General features: G+C 35.5%; 3 protein-coding genes across 3 annotated transcripts; 1 reads left to right on the top strand and 2 right to left on the bottom strand.

Annotated features, from left to right (window-relative positions):
- Window positions 1–977: 977 nt before the first annotated feature.
- On the top strand, window positions 978–7,623 carry LOC132170292 (protein trichome birefringence-like 10). Its single transcript, XM_059581214.1, has 4 exons — window positions 978–1,923; window positions 3,335–3,724; window positions 5,880–6,038; window positions 6,684–7,623. The coding sequence occupies exons 1-4, from the start codon at window positions 1,487–1,489 to the stop codon at window positions 7,054–7,056; spliced, it is 1,359 nt and encodes a 452-aa protein (XP_059437197.1). The 5' UTR covers window positions 978–1,486; the 3' UTR covers window positions 7,057–7,623.
- A 570-nt stretch (window positions 7,624–8,193) lies between these two features.
- On the bottom strand, window positions 8,194–8,595 carry LOC132169074 (antifungal protein ginkbilobin-like protein). Its single transcript, XM_059580161.1, has one exon. It carries the CDS (start codon window positions 8,593–8,595, stop codon window positions 8,194–8,196), a length of 402 nt encoding a protein of 133 aa, XP_059436144.1.
- Window positions 8,596–15,444: 6,849 nt separating this feature from the next.
- LOC132169073 (aluminum-activated malate transporter 13-like) lies at window positions 15,445–19,884 on the bottom strand. The gene is made up of 6 exons (XM_059580160.1): window positions 19,557–19,884; window positions 19,301–19,441; window positions 16,658–16,930; window positions 16,464–16,579; window positions 15,913–16,056; window positions 15,445–15,792 (listed from the first exon to the last, which is right to left on the bottom strand). The coding sequence occupies exons 1-6, from the start codon at window positions 19,882–19,884 to the stop codon at window positions 15,445–15,447; spliced, it is 1,350 nt and encodes a 449-aa protein (XP_059436143.1).
- Window positions 19,885–20,263: the final 379 nt, after the last annotated feature.

The following is a 20,263-nucleotide window of genomic DNA, read 5'->3' as shown; positions in this document are numbered from 1 at the left end:
TTTTTTTTGTGGGAGAATGCTGGATATTCTCTTGGTCTAGTGTGGATATTATTTAAAAAAAAAAAAACAAAAAAGAATCCGACCCTTATTTCTCTCATCTGGTTTTTAGAAAATAATATCCACATAAGATAAGAAGAACATTTAGCATTTCCCTTTTCCGATAGGGTAAGTTTTTATTTTTATTTTTTTAAAAAAACAATATCCACGTATAACCAAGAAAATAGGAGGAGGAATCATAATATTTCTCTTTAAATAGACCATATCATGACTAATGAATCTAATTCGTTTAATTAAATGGGTCGAGTTGAGTTAATCCATATAATCTATATACCAATTTATTGACGCCATTCAAATTCTATACCCAAGCACGAATGGACGGATTGAGATCCCCTCATATTTTCTAAAATATGGGATTCTTATATTCTAAAATCTGAGCATTCCATTTCAACTAATGGTCTAAACAAATACACAAGTTTGTGTGTTATCGAGGTAATTAATTTCAATTTTTAACATGTTAAATCTTCTTGTCTTGATAATACAAAATTCTGCATTTGTTTAAACCGTTAGATAAAATGGATGGCTCAGATTTTCGAATATGAGAATCTCATATTTTCTGGGATCCAAATCCCGAATGGACACCCTTAATCATTAGAGTAATGCTAAAAGTTACTTTTGTGTCACTCTTATATCCATCCAAAAATGATAGCTTTTAAAATTATCATTAAGTTTGTAAACTTCACTTTTAGAAGAGTAGGAGAGTGACGCAAGAAATACTCCTAAAATTAATCCAATAATTACCCTGAAATTAGTGCCCAACTGCCTACAATGAAAGCCTTAAAGTAAAAAAAAATACAATTTTGGTATTTTGTCACCGTAGTCCATAGTGATGGCGCTGTCTCCGCGGTTTGTTTGCGCAGTTTGTTTGTCGTGGTATATCAGGTTAAGTCCACTTTTATCATTCACGTGGATTCCACCAACAAAGCACAACCCCTAAACTCTCTCTCTAAAGTGGTAGCAAGGTTGGTTAACTTCAAGTTCAACATTTTTACTGTCGAAAGTTGTGATTTTTATGGTAAACAGCATTTGCCATAAATTGCTCTCTTTTAAATTCAAGATTTTGTTTCTGGGTTTTGTTAAAGATCTTGATTTCTTCTACCCAAAATAGACCTACCATTTTTGCTGAAATACCTGTATTTTACCCACAAAGCAGTGGAACGAGTTATCACTTTCTCTCATTCTCACTCTGAAACCAATTTGATAAGGAAAACAGAAACGTTTTTTGAATGCTTAACCGGGTTTTCATTTTCTTGCTTTGAAAACCACAAATACAGTGCAAAGCGGTTTTCGCCATTAATGCTCTTCTGTTCCCAGTCCCCACCTATTCTCTCTTTTTCTCTAAAACCCACCTTTAAAACACCGTTTGGACCATTCTGTAAGACGCCCGTGAATCTTTAATCTTTCTTTTAATCTTTTACTCAAGCAAGAGATGGCAAAGGGCACAGCTTCACCGTACCGAGAAGACACGATGACCCACTTGGATTTCTTCAAGAAATTCAAGCGCTTCAACCCTCTTGAGCCTTCTCTAAGTATTCTTTCCTTCTTCCTGGTCACCCTCCTGTTCATTACCTTCTTTTTTTACTTGGATTACGACAGTGTTGGTCGTGGAATCACCTGGCTTGGTTTGCAAGGTTCATTATCTTCGTCATCATCTGACAATGTAAAGGTACGGCCGGAATTTCTTGATGAAGGTGGTGATGGGTGCGATGTGTTTGATGGAAATTGGAAGTGGGATGAGAGCTATCCACTTTACCAGTCCCAGAATTGCGCTTTCCTGGATAGAGGTTTTAGGTGCACTGAGAATGGCAGGCCTGATAGTTTCTACACTAAATGGCGTTGGCAGCCCAAAGATTGCAACTTGCCCAGGTTTTATACATGTTCAACACATTTGTATTTTCAGTTTCTGCTTGGTTGCTGAGAAGATTCTGAAAAAGAAATCATAGGAAAGAAAATTATGAATGTCATGTTGTTTGTTGGTTTGCGTTCCAAAGATTGAAGATTTTGCCTCAGCTAAATTAATTAGGTAAACGAGACTCAGCGTGGACAGGAGGTTCCTAAAGTTTCTTTGGAACCAAATGGAGAATTCATTATTTTTGTTTTGATGAATAGTTCTTTTCTTTCTATGTTTCCCTGTTTAAAACTTTAATTTGTTGAGCCTATTAGTGTGTAATTTGGAAATTGTGAAATTGTTTTTCTGGTATGTGCGTGTAACTTAAGTTTTATGATCAAACTAGCTCTGTCGTAGTTTCTTTTTTTTATCAGCTGCAGTTAAGAAAGTCTATTTTTTCAACTGCTAATTGAGCCTTAATTCGAGGTTATTGCTTGTCATTGTTATTGTCTGTTGGAGTAATTTTGGCTTCTGTACAGCTTGTTGGGTGTTTCTCTTCTGTTGATTAGCCGTGCTGGTGAACTTTTGGCTTTGGTTTCAAGTAATGAGGGTCCATTTTAAAAAAAAGAAGTGTAGGTTAGCTGCAATTCAGCTGCATTTATCTTTATTTTTATTTTCATTGTCTCCTATCATCAAACTCATGTTCCCAAACAATCCCTTTTTGGTGAAACGGTTCTTCTTTTTCTTCATTTTTTCTGCCTGATCTTTGTCTTATCGATTGAAATTAAGGTTTCCTCTCTTTAGCCATCTACTTGTTTTGACCACCCATTTTGACGTTTTCTATTTTAAAGAGTGCAAGTATGTTTCTATTTTCCATCAATAATTTCCTTCTTTTATTTATTACCCATTTTGACGTTTTCTATTTCACTGAGTGCAAGTATGTTTCTATTTTCCATCAATAATTTCCTTCTTTTATTTATTAGCCATTTTGACGTTTTCTATTTTAAAGAGTGTAAGTATGTTTATATGTCTCCTGGGCATAAGGATAAACTACTTAGCCCGTCAGGGGTAAAAGCTCCTGGATTACCTGGTAACTGGATCTGGTGGGTAGGGTCAGTTACCCGTAGGAGTTTGATTAACGGTGAGGATTATTGTACAGTATGCGTTTGCGACGTGCAATTAATCTGAGTAAAGTTCTCATACGTTATCAAAAAAAAAAAAATAGAGTGTAAGTATGTTTATATTTTCCATGTAATCAACAGTTTCCTTTTCTTTTTTAGTATTGCAATTCAGCCCTAGTGATCGTTTTAATATGTTTTAAGATTTTCAACCTTAGGGGTAAAGCTTCTCTGATGTCAATTACTTCACTACTTAGGATTTTGTTCTTGACATTACCGTTTTGATTAAAGAAGAAACTCTTATATGGGATTCTCTTCTTCTTGAGAACAGATTTGATGCAGTGAAGATGTTGGAAAAGCTGCGGAATAGGCGTGTTGTATTTGTTGGTGACTCAATTGGAAGGAACCATTGGGAATCTCTCCTCTGCATGCTCTCCTCTGCTATTCCCAACAAGACTTCTATCTATGAGGTGAATGGGACCCCCATTACAAAGCACTCGGGCTTCTTGGTTTTCAAGTTTGATGATTTCAACTGCACAGTTGAGTACTACAGATCTCCATTTCTAGTAGTCCAGGGCCGGGCTCCAGCTGGTGCTCCAAAAAAGGTGAAGTTAACTCTGAGAGTGGATCGAATTGACTGGATTGCTAACAAGTGGAGAGATGCAGATGTGCTTGTTTTCAATGCTGGCCACTGGTGGAATTATGAGAAGACCATCAAAGTGTAAATATTTTCTATCTGATAACTTTTTCCTAAGACCTGGTTTCTTTACATTCATTCCATATCTATTTTCATCTCCTACCAACAACATAGGTATGTGTATATCAAGGAGTCTTATGAATAGACGAAATTCACCAGAAGACTTGGCATCTTCAAGATAAATGATTAGTTTCAATAGTTTAGCAATTTGATTGACAATCAAGGTCTTACTTCTTGATATTAGGAAAAGAAAAGCATATGAATGTTTACTTTCTAGGGTGAGAGGTAGGAATCCAGGATGAGAAAAAGAGTCCAATTTGAGTAAATTTGCATCATTAAGGACATGGTTGAGGCAGCTCTATCCCTGGCAAGGATTATTGCTGCCAATATACAGATTGTTCAATCCATGGTGTGTCTGTGTGTGTATATGTAGATACATACATACATACATACGTAATATATATATAAACACAATTAGTTGAGAAGAAGTTTTTTTTGGTGGTGTTCATTTGCATATAACATATAGTTGGTTTGTGAAGGTTCAAATATGAAATTATAAATTGAAGGAATGAGTTGGAGCCAAGTAAAAGATAGTTCATAAACCATAATGTCGTTAGACCTCATATCCACCTTGAGTAGGAGAATTGATTGCTATGACACACCCTAGAAAACTAAATTCAGTTTTTTAGGTCAATGAACCATAATGAGGAAGGTATCAATGGACATATTGCATAGATGGTTATCTAGTGTCCAATTGGATCTTCACATTCCTAACTTAGCTAAGGCTACATATGATTTCCAAAGAAACAGTGGATAAGAAAAGAAGATGGTAATTTTTTTAATAAATATTTTAACAGAATAATATTGCTTCTTCCTATTCTCTTTGAAATGATGGCTCTGTGAGGCACAATTTATAGGCGATCACCAAGCTGCTAGCACATTTTATTCACTACCACTGTATTGTTGCTATTAAGCTATCACTGCTGCTACCCCTAACATCATTTGCATCTCTTTACCACCCTTAGCACCATCGCTGTTACCATCACTGCCATAAGTATAGCACTGTTGCTATTGCCATTAGCTACTGTTTCCCCACTCAACCCAGATGGGAAAGAAATGGTTATTTTACAAAATTAGACATTTTCCTTCTATCTTCTTAGTCCTCGTTTTCTATTTTGGGATTAACCTACAAAATCTTGGGCAGCCTTGAAACAAGTACTGAAAAAAGTATAATTAGTATGAGATATGGAGGAGATGAGGAGAAAATATTGCAAACCTTTTTAGTGATATTTGTTCGAGATCTTTTCAGTAGTATGGGTTGGTGGTCCTGGAAGAGGTAGAGGAAGTATGAAGATACATTGAAACAATGGTTAAGGAGACAAAATTGAGTTAAAAAGGTGATAAAGAGGAGTGATGGAGTTTTAAAGAAGACATAGACATAAATATTAGGAAGAGGGTGTGTCAATGGCCCGGTTATATCAGCTCAAGTATGATTATGTGCTTGAAGGAGTTGGTTTGGTTCTGTTGCTCAGTTGCAAGAGTTTTAACTCCTCAAAATATTCTCTTGGTGATTCAACCCTCTCTATCTCTCTCACAAACACACGCACACACAACATACTCACTCCAACACCTTGAGTGTTTCAGCAGCTGTTATGGCTCATAACTTATACACATTAAGCATTGACAGTTGATACAAGGGGCTGTCATCTAAAGAATTGGGATTCCTATGGTAGCATTTGTTTGGCAATTAGCATTTTTTTTTCTCAAGATTATAGTTGATAGTGGACACCTAACTTTTTTATATTTTATTCTTTTTTATTCTCTGGTGGAAGAAAAGGGACTTGAGAATTCTGTCTCTCCTACTTTCTTCTCTACTCATCTCCTTTCAAGTCACTTTGATCTCCTTCAGTCTCTTCTCTCCTTTCTTTTTCTGCTTGTAAAATTTCCATTGTGTTTAGGAAGAATTTTCTGAAAACCAAATTATATAGGGTTGTGGATTATGAAGATTAGAATTTAAGTTTGATTTTATATCCTTCATGAAAGTTTTTTTTAAAAAAAGAGAAGTTACAGCAGGTCATTTGTTTGCAGGGACTAATTCACTCTTGATGTTGTAGAGGCATTACTGCCTCAAGCTATATAATAATGAATATGATGTGTGATCCTTGTATTTATTTGTTAGGGGTTGTTACTTCCAAGAAGGTAAGGAGGTGAAGATGAATATGAGTGTTGAAAGTGCATACCGACGATCGCTTGAGACTCTTATTGATTGGATTGGTAGTCAAGTAAACATGAGCAAGACCTATGTTCTCTTCCGAACCCACTCTGCTGTGCATTTCAGGTTTTCCTTGTCACTTATTTTCTGTTAGTCTCATTGGTATTATTTTATTATCTATCTCCTTGACCTAAAAATCTCTTAGTTTTAAGCTTTCAACATCTTTTTAGTTTTAGCATATGCATCATTTGCTAAACCAGATACACTAATTCTAGATATCTCCATAGGGGTAGCTTGACCCTAAAATATTTATAGAGGACAGTTCCATAATGCGAAGTTGTGACCCTGGACTCTTTAAATCACTATCTGAAATAATCTAAACAGTATATGATACTTGTACAGTCCTCTTACCATTTATTAAGGTGTGCATCATGAATCCTTTTTCTCTTTTATATTCTGTCAAATTGCTGACCAAATACGAGGCAATTGCCAATGAAAACTTTCAAAATCATGACTATTTCCAACTTTCTTTGTTTAGTCCACAAGAGATAAAATGAATCCTTTTTCTCTTTTATATTCTGTCAAATTGCTGACCAAATACGAGGCAATTGCCAATGAAAACTTTCAAAATCATGACTATTTCCAACTTTCTTTGTTTAGTCCACAAGAGATAAAATGCTCTTATTCACTTCATAAAGCAATATGATTGTTATTCTTTGTCATCTATAAAGCAATATGATTTTTAACTAAAATTTTGCCTGAATGTAACAGAGGTGGCGACTGGAATTCCGGTGGTGGTTGTCACTTAGAAAACCTACCTGACTTGGGCTTATTGTCAGCTTCATCAGATATCCATTTCCAAACTCTTTCTGAAATGTTAACAGAGCGTGCAAATGAGTCACAAGTGACGAAATTGGATTTATTGAAAGTAACAAACATGACATCAAGGAGAAAAGATGGCCATGCTTCTATTTACTATAGAGGGCCTGACACTGGGCCAGCCTCTCTCCACCGTCAAGACTGCAGCCATTGGTGCCTGCCTGGTGTCCCGGACTCGTGGAATGAGCTTCTTTACGCACTTCTCCTCAAGCGGGAATTCTTTGGCAGAGGAACTTCAACAAAACCTTCTCAACCTCCATTATGATTGGTCCCAACAGCTTACTGATACCCATTAACATGATAAAAGGACTTCAGCTTATAAAAAAAAATGGAGCTTATTCCTCAGATTGCTGGCTGCTGCTTTCACAACACCGGCAATATTATTGTATATAGCTGAGGGTTGGTGCTCCTTTCTGGTCGGCAGGGTTTGGTTAGCAGTTGAGAAGTTTTGTTGACAGATGATATGCACTAAATAGAGGTGATAATCATGTCTGTTTTGTTGTGTGGTTTATGGGGGAATGCATGGTGGCGCTTCTTCACTAGACATCGGCAATTGAACTCCAAAGGGTGCTAAATTTAGGGTCAGAATGTGCTTAGGAAGGTTTGTTGTGGGCAAACTTGATAGTTGAGAAAAGATATACAGATATAGGTTTTTGGTTATTTGGCATATGATGTAATTCTTCAGAAAGAACAGAAAAAAAAAAAGGTGTAATTTTTTGTTTGGGGATATTTTCACCCAAATTTTGCATACATAGAAAAATATTGTAATTCCCTTGACAATTGATTTCCTGTTAGCTTAGTTTGCATAGTTTACACCAGAAAATTCAGTGCAGATCTGAGGCTTTCAACTCTGTTCTGATGCTGTCTATTAATCACACAATCTATCAGTAAAAGCAGAATATGAGTTTCTGATACTCTGTCCTCGTGAAGAAGGAAGAATAGGCCTCAAATATGTTCATGCAAATGTAATGAAATTTAGTAGATTCTCGAACGACTGTCATGATGTGACAGTGAAAATTAGCATTTGAATCAACAAATGCTTGTAAAAAGAAAAAAAATCAATGGTTGATTTTCCGCATTACCTTAATTATATAACAGGTACACAAGGGTTTACTTAATTGGCCTGCAAGCCCACATAGGAACAATTTCTCTCCTCATACTTTTCTTCTTTCTATTGCTTCACCTGTGGCTGTGGTCCAGGATTTTTGTTCATGAATGAAAGGGACTAATACAACTCCCATAAGAGTCTAACATCAGATTACAAGTGAAAAAATTGAAGCAAATTCCCATTCACCAACAGAATTCTTATTACATTTGAAATGAATAATGTTGCAGAAACTTCGTGGCAGATAAAATAATCCATAATAAAGTCCAATCTGTTGGGTAAAGGTTACCCATCTTTCTAATCAGTAAATGGGTACTGCTCATACCTCATTGTACAATCATGGAGCAGCGCTCGAGCCCCTATCCGGCTTTGACATGTGCCAAGCATGGCCGTCTTTGCAGCATCAAGACAGGTAGTGCAATCCGAGGTGGTCAGATTTTGGTTACAAGCAGCATGGCCATATGCAAAAGCATTAGGATAAGGAGATATGTTGAAGTAATCATAACTTTTGCTCGTTGGGGTAACCGTCTCCAATCCTGCAACGACGTAGTTTAAACTGACTGCAAAAGGGTCTCCCTGAGAATACACTCCAGAGTTGCAGAGAACTGTTACGACAGCAGTGTTTGGAACACCTCCTGCAACGCTGCAAACCCACAAGATTGCAATTGTAATTACTGTAGCTTTTTGAGGAAACCCCATCTCTCTGTTTCTGCTTCTTTCTTGATTTTTCATTATCTGGGTTCAAATGGATGTTTTGATGGCTTTTAATATGTGGGCTGGGCAGGGCTCATTGATTTGTCCACCATTGTGATTATAATAGTGTAAGATTCCTTGTCTTTGTTGATTTGTATTGTTTCCTCGTCCTTTTGTTTCTTGTTTGTTTCTTTATTTTTATGTCCATTGTCAACACCTAAAGGTCTATAGTGGAAGGATATTGGGCCTCATATAATTCACCTTTTGTCTATGGGAGTGATGATGGAGAGAACACGGGCGTGATGCACGCCCGTGCTTCTTAATATTTTTTAATATTTTAATTATATATATATATATATATATATATATATATAAAACTAAAATATTTAATTAAAATATTAAAAAATACGGGCGAGCATCTTTGTCTATATATTACATTCAAAGTGTACATGCACTGTTATTATGTGACTATTGTATTCCAACTCTTGTTAAGCCTTTTTTATGGTTTGTTTGGATTTGAGATTTCAAAAAGTACGATTTGAAAATAACGATTTGAAAATGTGATTTTTCAAAACACAGGTAAGCGTTTGGCTAAATTACGGTTTGACATCTAAAATCCCACTTTAGCTTTTAAAATTGAGCGTTTTCAAAAAAAAAATTCCTTTATCTACGGTTTGAAAACGCAAATTTTTTACTTTTTTAAACCACAATTTTTTAAAAATGCAATTACAAACAATTCATTTTTTTGCAATTTGGTTTAAAATCGTATTATTTATCTACGAAATCACAATTTCAAACACACCCTTAGTAAACGGATTAAGATATCTGAAGTAACAACTTGAAATGATTTTGCTACACCAATGCTTTGAAAATTCTTCACTTCTTCGGTGATTGGATTACATGCATAATACCAGCCTTCCATAAACAAATTTGCTCCTCTTTCAAAATCCTAATGGCCACTTGACACCTCACCCGGTAATACAGTTTGTTCTTTCAAAAAAGCCACGCTTGGGAACTTTTTTTGTTTTTTGTTTTTCCCTCTCAAATTGCTTGTTCGCCCGTGTGATTTAGAGGTGGTGAACATTATAATAAAGTAAGCTTTTCATGGTAACTCGACCAACCCACCTTCAATATGACCCTAAGCCAAATATTTTTGTTTTCTCACAAAGCCCCTCATTGACTTACCACAGTGAACAACCAACCAATCAGCAAGCCTTTTCTCAATTCAAAAATGATTTTGACAAGGCTGTGTAAAATAAAAATAAATTAATAAAAAAGAGGGAAAAGAGAAAGAGGAAGGAAAGTACAAGTGATAGATTTGCGCTAGACGGCGACAGGCTTACCCACCAAATAAAGGTACTCCTATCTTTTATTAATGTTGGTTGGCTTCTACCTTTCTAACTTGTCCACTTCTTGAGCACCAAATTCCTAACCATTCCTAGAGGCAAAGAAAAATTTGTGCTTCCATTTTTTGTTGTTAGAAGGCAATTCCAATACAAGGTTCTGATTGACTCACGGTATGCTTCTACATCCCAGTCTCGTATCAAACACTTGAGAAGCCAAATTGGCGAACGGGAGGAGATAGCCCAGGAACCGACTGAGCATGATACCGACGATACTACGAATGAGAGGTAACATTTCTTCCCTTTAAGTGTATTTCTTTAATGTTTTATCATGAAATTTCGATGACAAAATTTTTATAAGGAGGGGAGAATGTAATGACTCAAATACTTAACCAGGCTTAGATAGCTTGGTTAGAGAATTAATTGGACTTTTGAGTCACTAGGGTAACTTGAGGGTCATTTTTGGGATTTTTAACCCACTGGCTAGATGCTCGTGTGGTCCACACGAACGTATGCCTGCAAATAGTACATGAGCGCTCGTGTAGGGACCATCCCGAACATATGTTGACTTTTGGTTGACCATTGGATATTGCCTGAGCTGCAACCCTAAAACCGCTGGGTAAACAGTATGCGAATGCTTAGCACTATAGTACCGAACGTTCGTTACTTTTTAGAACTGTCACAGCAGCGCCCACGACTTTTTCTACCCTATAAATACCCCTCAACACTCAACCCTTAAGCTTCATTTTGCCCTTGTTGCCCTCTGGAACCTCTAATTGAGTGTTTTTATGAGTTGTGAGAGTTATTGAAGCCGAATGAGAAATTTCTTGGAGGCCTTGCTTCAAGAAGGTAATCTTCTAAGTCTTGCTTGTTCCTTACTTAGTTGTTATGCTTTTCTTAGTTAGCTTAGTTGATAGTTTTGAGCTTCTAGTTATATTATTGCCTTTAATCTTGGTTTAAGCTTGGGTTAGCATTTCATTCTTGATGGATGTTGTGACAATTACCTACCTAAATTAATAGGCAAATAATCGGTACGTTTTACTCGCAAATGTACAAGATCAAAACAATAGTATAATAGACAAATACGAGATCATTTCCATGAGGATTGTCGATTTTGTTTAGAGTTGATTTTCCAAAATAAAATAACAAATTGTCATGATTTTGAAATATTGAAATGAAATAAATAACCAAAGGGTTAGGGTTTTGACATTCACCACTAATCAGACTAATTAAGATAACAATATGACAATGTTTCAATCATACCAATATATTTAATGCTTGCCAACCTAAAGGCATGGTATCTACTCCTTAAGCTATTGATCTCCCTAAGTAACGAATTAGGCATGATATCTATTATAATTCTTTTTATTTCTTAAAGAATTTAGCATGATATCTACTAAGTTGTTTTTTAAGAAAGCATAAATTTATGAAAATCGACAACCACATGAAGCATAGGGCATGTTATCTACTCCCGGTTCCCCATGTTGATTACTCCAAGAACCCGTGATGAGATTCTTTTGTCACTTTATTAAGCCCAGGACTCGGTCATCCAAATTGACTTAAATAACACATTCAAGTACATGCATATGATGATTAGGCACATTCATATGAGGAATTCAATTAACCAGAAAATAATTAATTTAAAAATACCAAAATATGATTGTAACAAAGACGCCAATATTGAAATCCTAAAAATATATTATTAGGGATTTAATTTAACCCATAACTAAAGAGTTAGTTACACATAATAAAAACTAAAAAGAAAAGAAAAGAAAAGAAGAAATCAAAAACAATTCCTAGAAGTAGCTCCAATTCTTCTATCTGGAATTGTATATTTTTTCTAATGATCTGAGGGCTATTTATAGGGTTTGGGAGAGCCTTGAACATTCATGTACGGACTAACAACTCACAATTTGGGTTGGACTTGGATTTAGAAGTTGAAACCAAGTTGAAACTGTGTCTGCCGCCGCCCAGCGCACGAGTGCGCTCAATCACTAGTTTGTGCTTGATTGTTCCTCTTATGCGCTCAAGCGCTGATGCACTTGAGCTTGCTTCTTGTGTGCGCAATCACTATTGGCGCTCGTGCGCTCACAAGAGGTGTGCTCGATCGCTAGTTTGCGCTCGATCGTCCCTCTTATGCGCTTGAGCGCTAATGCGCTCGAGCTTGCTCCTTGTGTGCGCGATCACTGCTAGCACTCGATCCTTGGCTTGGGCGCTCAAGCACTGATGAGCTTGAGCCTAGGTGTTGTGCGATCGATCCCATGCTATAGTCTTTTCCCAAATTGCCCTTTATGCTTGTAGCTTTTCTAAAAACGCTTCATTTTCTTCAAAAACCTAAAAAATGATAAAAAAAATATATATATACAAAAAGAAATCAAATACTAAGAGATTAACATATGTAAATTAATGGGCTAAAATATGTATATTTTAACATTTATCATTTGATGTATTTCTTTATGCATGGAGATGCTATTCTGGGCTTGAATGACGGAGGTACCAAGTTGGTATTTTCCCATAACTCAGATATTATGTGTGATACGATTTGTAACCTATGTGAGAAAAAATAAAAGTAAGAAAGGGAGAGCCTTGGTATTAAAACGGTAATTAACCCGAGTTTTTTTGTTTTAGCTTAGCTTAGTTTAGTTTAGTTTAGTTTAGTTTTTTATTTTTATTTTTATTTTTTATGTTTACACTAATTTAACCCTCGAAGTAATTTGTGTGTACACTTTAACCACCAAGGGCATTTTCAAACTTTTTGGTTGAAAAGTGTCACGTGCCACGCATGTGACTTGGGTTCCGTCCAAAGTGACGCCAAAATACACGGATGGGGGATTTGTGTTAACGTCTGAAACTTTGGGGGTTGGGGGTCTTATGTCACTTTTTAAACATTGGGAGCAATTGCAAATGCATGGATACTTTAGGGGTAAAGTATATTTTTCACTTTTTTAATATTTTTAATAGTCATTTATTGTCATTTCACTAATTTAGTAACCCAAACATCAATTTTTTAGAATGTTTGGGTTACTAAATTGACATGTGGAAGGACAAAGTTTTCCTCCAAACTATGTTGGATGACCTTCCTCTAATTCAGTATGTAAAAATGACATGTGTCATTTAAACATGTGAGATGCACATATTTTTTTAATAGTAGGGGCAAAGTTGGAATAAATAATATTAAAAACTTATATACATCTCACATGTTATTAAAAAATGGACACATGTCATTTTTGTAGACTGGGTTGAAGAAAGTTCCCCCAAACTAAGTTGGAGGAAAACTCTATCCTGATTGAAATAGGTTGGAGTAGAAAATTTTTTCTAAACCAGTTTAGAGGAAATTTGTGTCCTCTTTTTTTTAGGCAATAAAGTTGCTAGATTTTAGCTATTGGTGTCCTTGTAATAGGTTGGCCGACTAAAAAGGAACATTTCCTTGCAGCTAGTACAAAAAAATTCACATTTAATGACGTTTGGATTTATGACAGTTTGAAAAAACGTCATTAATTAATGTCATTTTACTATCCTGGATAGATCTCTTCCCCTTAAAGGCATATACAATATTTATATCAATTCCACGTGGCACTAATTTTTCACAAACTGAGGGGTTGGCTCTTTTATTTTGGGTGGCCGATCCACTATCAAGGGCTACGGTGGTTCCACCTCTGGACGGATGGGACATTTTTTTGACACAAAATAATAAATTGATGTCACACTTAACCGTACATAATGCTAAGTTAAAAACGGCTATTAGTTCCTGCATAGTAAATATCCAAAAAAATTTTAGTGGATAGCAAACAAGAGATCACGACCAAATACGCGTCACATGAAGTACTACCAATTTATATAATAAGAGAAAAAACATGAATAAAAGTAGTTTTGAGCTGATTAGCTGATTAGCTGGAGTATCTTTCACAAGTCACTACAAAAAAAATAGAGGTTTAGTGATGGTTTTTTGGTGATGGTTTGGGACTAAAAACGGTCACTACAAAAGTAGTAACGGTTTTGTAGTGATAGTTCCAGAGGATAGTTAAACAAGGGTAGAGAAATGAAAAAAAAGGTTTCAGTTTAGGCAAAATTGACACTAATTAGTGATTGTTTTTTACACTAATTAGTGATGGTTTTTTAAAAAACCATCACTAATTTATTAAGTTCTGATATATTAAGTTCTAATATATATATATATATATATATATATATATATATTATTTTTTCCACTTATTTATTGATTTCTTTTTTAATTTTTTACATTTCATTTTTATTTTTATTTTCATTTTAATGTCGATTAGATCCAGATCTCCTTCTTCTTCACCTCATTCTTCTTCTTCTTTTCTCCTTCTTCTCCCTCTCTTTTCTCAATCTCTTTCTGTTGATGCCAACATCGATCTCTCTGTTGGGCTTTTTCTTCATGTGATTTTGGCTCTTGCGGCTTGCAATCCAAAAATGACATGCACAAAATCAACCATGGATTCCAAGGAGGTAGCTCAAAACTTCACTTCTTGAATGGGCTTAGATTCACAAACATCTAGTTCCTCTTGATTGCTTTGGCTTGGAAAAAATGTTGAGGAACCACCAAATGAACGGCTGCCTATAGAAAAATGCAGGAAAAAAAAGGGGTAATCAGTAGATCCAGTTAGAAAAATAAAAGAAGACGAAAGAAAAAAAAAAAATGAAGAAATGTGAAATGGGATATTGATAGTGGGTTAAGCTTTTAAATCCAAAAAAAAGATTCAAATTAGAAAGGAGGGTTGAATTTGTGTTCAAAATTCAAAATTTGAAATTGGTGTCGGTTGAATAGTCAACCGACACCAATTTTAGTGTCCGTTTTTGCTCAACCGACACTAAATTAAAAATTGTGTCGGTTGAACAGTAAACCGACACCTTTATTATTGTCGGTTTATTGTTCAACCAAGACCATTTTTAATTTAGTGTCAGTTGAACAGTAAACCGACAATATTATTAGTGTCGGTTATTGTTCAACCGACATCATTTTTAATTTGGTGTCAGTTGAAAAGAAACCGACACGTTATAGTGTCGGTTTCTTAAACCGACACAATCCCAACCGTCACTAAAACCGGTTTTTTTTGTTGTAGTGAGTCCAACAATCATTTTCAAGAAATAGTTTTTCATGGAGAAAGAAACAATGAAGATAGGGAATCAAAGGAAACAGGTCACATAGACTTGGGATGTTTTATAATTTTAGAGATTAATTTCCACGAATTCTAGAGAACCAAACAAAAAAAGTAGGCACTAATTAAAGGATCTAAAAAAAAAGGCTCATTATTAAATTGCACAATACAAACTCTTAAAATATAAAACCTAAATAAAACTAAAGACTAATTTATTCTTTTCTCATCCGCATCATATCTCTTTAATATCCATAATCTTCACTTTTCCCCTATTTATCCCCCTCAATTTTTATTTTTTGTTCTTTTATTTTTTTACTTTTTCTTTTTTCAGAAGCATACATGTATAATATCCCAGGCCAAAATGTGGCAAATGGTTATGTACATCACACTGCTCATTGATTAGAGGGACAAATTAAAGCTAATTGAGTATGGAAATCGGCAAGCTCTCCAAGTTCTTCCAACTCCTTTGCCAGTTCCTCCACCTTTTCCACCATCTCCATCAACGTGAACACAAAGGTTGCCACTGCAAATCCACCATTCTGTAGTGGTCCCAGCTTCGAAGGTGACATAACCGAGTTTAGCTCCACTCTCATTGACTTCAGCTTTGGCAATATTGAAGCCTCTGCATGGCATCTTCTCATTTTCAACACACTCTCTCCAAGCTCCCTTAGAGTCTGTGCAAGCAACGATCCAACTGCTTCGCATGGTTCTTTGAATGTCTCCCCCATAGTTGTTGGGGGCTAATGATCACATAGTTCAAAAGAAATAAAGCCAAACAAAAGTTATTGCATGTAATACTCAAATGGATATATATGATAATTAAGAGCAAATTAATTAATAGAGATGGTAATTATATGTACCTGTCTTGGGGATTGAAGAGAACCCTTCATTGAAAGGATGGTTGCTGCTATCTCTCTAAGATGCTCTCCAATCTGTAGATATTTCCCCCAAGGGTAGGAGAGCCCAAATTTTCCATGCCATGGTTCCCATTTTGCAAAATTTGCCTGAAAATTAATACAGTATAACTGTATAAGCATGGACCCTTTCCCCTTTTACTTGTACATATTTATTTGCTCTTATCATTTAGGTCATCAAGTTCCTACATTGGTAGCTTAAAGCTTTTGAGATAATTTTGTATTTTCACAATGTTTTATGTTAGAATATAGAAAGTTTAAACTTTTAAGATAAGTGGTAAGTTATTATGGTATTAGACCAAAGATTTTGAGTTCAAACTATATCTTCGATCGTTCTTTACCTCGCATTTCAATTAACTTTTTCACGTGTTAGATCTCAGTACCTTTTAGGGAAGAGTTTGAGTCCACACGTGTGAAAAAGTATCATGTGGGAAAGTATTATGATATAAATTAAATAATTAAATGGAGTACCGAAGAGAAAAGAGATAATATTATACCAGTGACTCATCCTTTGCCTTGGAGTTTAAGATGGATTTGCAACTAGTAAAATTTGCAGCAGTGGGCTGCTGGTTTTCCTTTTCGTTAATGAAACCAAAGTATTCCTCCAGGCACCCTATAATAATAAACAAAGAACAACATAAGTTGCTGTTTTATATATTGAGAGAATAAGTGAAGAAAAAAGCTTAATTACCTTCAAGAGCACGTGCGAGGTCTTCGAATTTAGAGGCCATGGAGTCATGAAGTTCATCGCTAGCCCATATGGGAAAAACAAGCAAGCTTATGAAAATGCAGATGGCGAAACCCATTGCGATTGTTGAGAGACGTTCACGGGCTAATACTATCACCTTCTCTGCACGTATACCAGACACCACTACCAGATTGAAGGTCAGGATGAATATCAGGGCCCCGTAGTCATATCTTTTCTTAATCCTCGGAATCAGTCGTGCATACGTGGCAGCTGCAGCTGAAATTTTTCAACATTTCATTAAATTAATTACTGTATGTTTGTGTATGTCTTTCATTGATGAGGCTGCATGTTAAGATTGTTTTTATTTATTTATTTTTGTATTTGGACGTATATGCATGTGGATACGGACAAATTCATGATAAATAAATACACTTTCTCCATGATAAATAAATGCACTTCTCCAGGATGCTGCCACCTTTAGTTTGCTTAGGAAATATGTATACGTGTGTACCACTACCAAAAAATATTGATAATTATAGTGGAGTAATGCTATAAGTTTTTTTTAGAGTTTTTTATAGTCATTTCAAATGTGATGTGACTTTTAAAATCAACAATAGATCAAAAATTAATAAATCACATCTTAAATTCAATGATAATTTTAAAAGCCACATCACATTTTGGATAACTATAGAAAGACTCTATAAAAAGGCTTATAACATTACTCATTATAGTGTCCTTTTTCTTAGCATCTTTTGGAAAAATGACACTAACATCTCCTGTTGGGGTTGGTTTGGTTAAATGTCGTAAAATTAGTGTCGATATAATTAACGTCAATTTATGTCGTTTTTATGTAAATTAAGGACGCTAATTTAGTAAGAATGTTTGACAATTTTGTCTTTTTTAGCTTGTGCGTCTGTGTAATTTCCATACTCATAAACAGAATCACTTTTCACTTTTGTGGTATGAAACTTCAGCATCCCACCCTCAACTAATAAGCTTATTTGTTTTTAATAGTTAGAATTCATCCAACTACAAAAAAAATCATGTTTTAAGAATTGGGTCATTTTTACAAAACGACCATCAAGGGACGTCGCTGTGTAGCAAAGACCCCAATTATCTAATTGGGGATGTTGCAACAGTGCATGTTCCCAATTAGAAAATTGGCAACGTTGCTACAGTAAAAACATCCGCCGTCCCTCCCTTCCTCGATCTGCACAAACCCACTCTCAACTATAGCTCTCTCTCAGCTCTCTGATCACTCTCTCACAACTCTCTCTTCATCTATTTACAGACGAAAAAGGCAAAACTTATATGACCCAGTTTGCCACACGATATCTAATGCGGATAAAACTTATTTTCTAAAAGTGATTAAAGATGTTCGAGTGCCCGATGGATATGTATCGAATGTCTCTCAATGTGTTAGACTTAAGGAGCGTATTACATTGGGTTTGAAGAGTCATGACATCCACATACTCAACTTAAGGAACGTACCATCAAATGTCTCTCGATCATCAACTCATAAGATGATAATTAAGGAAAGAAAAATCAATTAATTTTTTGGGGAAACTTCACTTATCCTCCACGAACTTTCGCGCTTTTTGCAGACACTCCCCATTGTTCAAAAACTCTCACTTTGATGTATCCAACTTTTGTTTCCTTCCACTTTGCCCATTTCGTTAGGATTTTTTGTGAAATCCTAACGGAGGGGTAAGAAATTCCAATCTTGCCCTTATTTTTTTTTAATATAATAATTATAATATTTGGAGAAACTTCATTTACTCCTCATGAACTTACGCACCTTTTGCAAATACTCCCAAATCTTCAAAATCTCTCACTTTGGTGTATCGAACTTTTGATTCGTTTCAGTTACCACATTTCGTTAGGATTTTCTGTTAAATCCTAACGGAGGGGTGTGAAATTCCTAAAATGCCCTTATTTTTATTAAAAAAAACTCTTGACCCGTGGGTTCATCGGTGTTCTATCCGCTCCTTACACTTTCATGAATTAAAGCAATGCTGCATTCTAACAGTTTGAAAGACCTCGGTGGGTCACCAAGGTGACCCATTGGAGGGTCACAAGTGTGGGTCACTTTTTTTTTTTTTTTTTTTTTTTAATATAATAATTATTATAATAATTTTTTATTTATAAATAAGGGTAAATTTGAAATTTTAAAAAATTTTAGGGGTATAAAGGTCTTTTACTCATTCTACTATTCGATTTAACTCCAATATCTAATAGTAAGGGGTATTTTGAATGAAACTAAAGTTCGATACACCAAAGTGAGAGACTTTGAAGATTGTGGAGTGTTTGCAAAAGACGCGTAAGTTTAGGGAGATAAGTGAAATTTTTTCTAATTTTTTATTTATAAATAAGGGTAAATTTGGAATATTAAAATTTTTTAGGGGTATATAGGTCTTTTACTCATTTGACCGCTGCAAAATCCTAACGGAAGGGGAAAAGTGAAAGGAAATCGAAATTGGATACATGAAAGTGAGTTTTTTAACAATGGGGGGTATCTGCAAAAAACTTGAAAGTTTGGAAGGAGCAAGTGAAGTTTCCCATAATTTTTTAGCTCAAATTTGATGTAATACAGAAATGAAAAGTCACTCCGAGAAGAAGAATATATAAGCTTATTATAACTCTTACCAAAAATGAAAACAGAAGTACCAATAACAATGGCGTTGCCGATTCCACCAACTTGTTCAGCTAAAGCTGCTGCTAAACACCCCAGCCCCCCTCCTAAAATTGTCCCAATCCCACGGTTCAAGCCCTTGCTTAGTGTAGCACCTGCAATATCACCCCACAAATTATAATATTTTTGAAGCACTCAAACATTTTCTTGTTTCTGGACAAAAACCAGAAAAAGAATGAATGTGGCAAAAACAAAAAAAAACAAACAAACCTGCGAAGAACTCAAAGATGACAACAACAGTCATAATAGCCCACATGGCATTTTCTCCAACGTGGCTGAAAAGAGGATCCAGGAGGTACAGAAGACAAACCAAAACCAGGGCGGTTCCAACCTTGAAACTGTGAATCAGTTTTATCAAATCATGCTTACTTTTCTTTTCTCTAAGAAAGGAAACAATGGGGGGAAGAGAAAACTGGATTTTCTTCTTTTCTCTCAGAAATGAAATAATGGGAAGATGGGAAAATTTAAACTTGTTTTCCTTTTTAAGAGAAAGAACCCCCTCTCCATCCGGAATAGATATTACAACTGAAGCGGCCATTGTTATCTCTTTAGAGTTGAATGAACTTCACACTCTTTGCTCCCTCCCTATATATACAGTGGGAAGGATGAGATATTGTCAAAAGTGGGAAGACAATTTGAACAGTTGAAGCTCTAAAGAAGAACATGCAAAAGAGGAGACACATGTAGTTTATGCAATTAACTCAATGGGGACACGTTAGTTTGAGGTGAAAGTCTCTAGTGGAACACGCTTGCACGGCACGAAGGTAACCCTTCTCTCATGGGATGAAATAAATTAATATTTGTGGAGCATGGTCTTTTCGCAACACCTCTCTCTGTGCATTTCGACACGGGATCAGAGGCCAGTGTTGCATGTACTATAATGCCAATCGACTACTTCATCAATGGGGGGTTTCGGA

The sequence above is a fragment of the Corylus avellana genome, chromosome ca2, assembly GCF_901000735.1.
Source record: "Corylus avellana chromosome ca2, CavTom2PMs-1.0".
In the NCBI taxonomy this organism is placed as follows: Eukaryota; Viridiplantae; Streptophyta; class Magnoliopsida; order Fagales; family Betulaceae; genus Corylus; species Corylus avellana.
The sequence above is the reverse complement of the archived record's forward strand: the minus strand, read 5'-3'. Positions and strand labels throughout refer to the sequence as shown.

Bases quoted from the DNA above. Each gene is read 5' to 3' on its own strand.
- LOC132170292 (XM_059581214.1), top strand. From the start codon at position 1,487: ATGGCAAAGGGCACAGCTTCACCGTACCGAGAAGACACGATGACCCAC. The intron at 1,924-3,334 runs GTTTTATACATG...TCTTGAGAACAG, and splicing joins AAAGATTGCAACTTGCCCAG to ATTTGATGCAGTGAAGATGT. The intron at 6,039-6,683 runs GTTTTCCTTGTC...TGAATGTAACAG, and splicing joins CACTCTGCTGTGCATTTCAG to AGGTGGCGACTGGAATTCCG.
- LOC132169073 (XM_059580160.1), bottom strand. From the start codon at position 19,884: ATGGCCGCTTCAGTTGTAATATCTATTCCGGATGGAGAGGGGGTTCTT. The intron at 19,442-19,556 runs GTTTGTTTGTTT...GTGATATTGCAG, and splicing joins CATCTTTGAGTTCTTCGCAG to GTGCTACACTAAGCAAGGGC. The intron at 16,931-19,300 runs GTAAGAGTTATA...GAAAAATTTCAG, and splicing joins TACTTCTGTTTTCATTTTTG to CTGCAGCTGCCACGTATGCA.
- LOC132169074 (XM_059580161.1), bottom strand. From the start codon at position 8,595: ATGGGGTTTCCTCAAAAAGCTACAGTAATTACAATTGCAATCTTGTGG.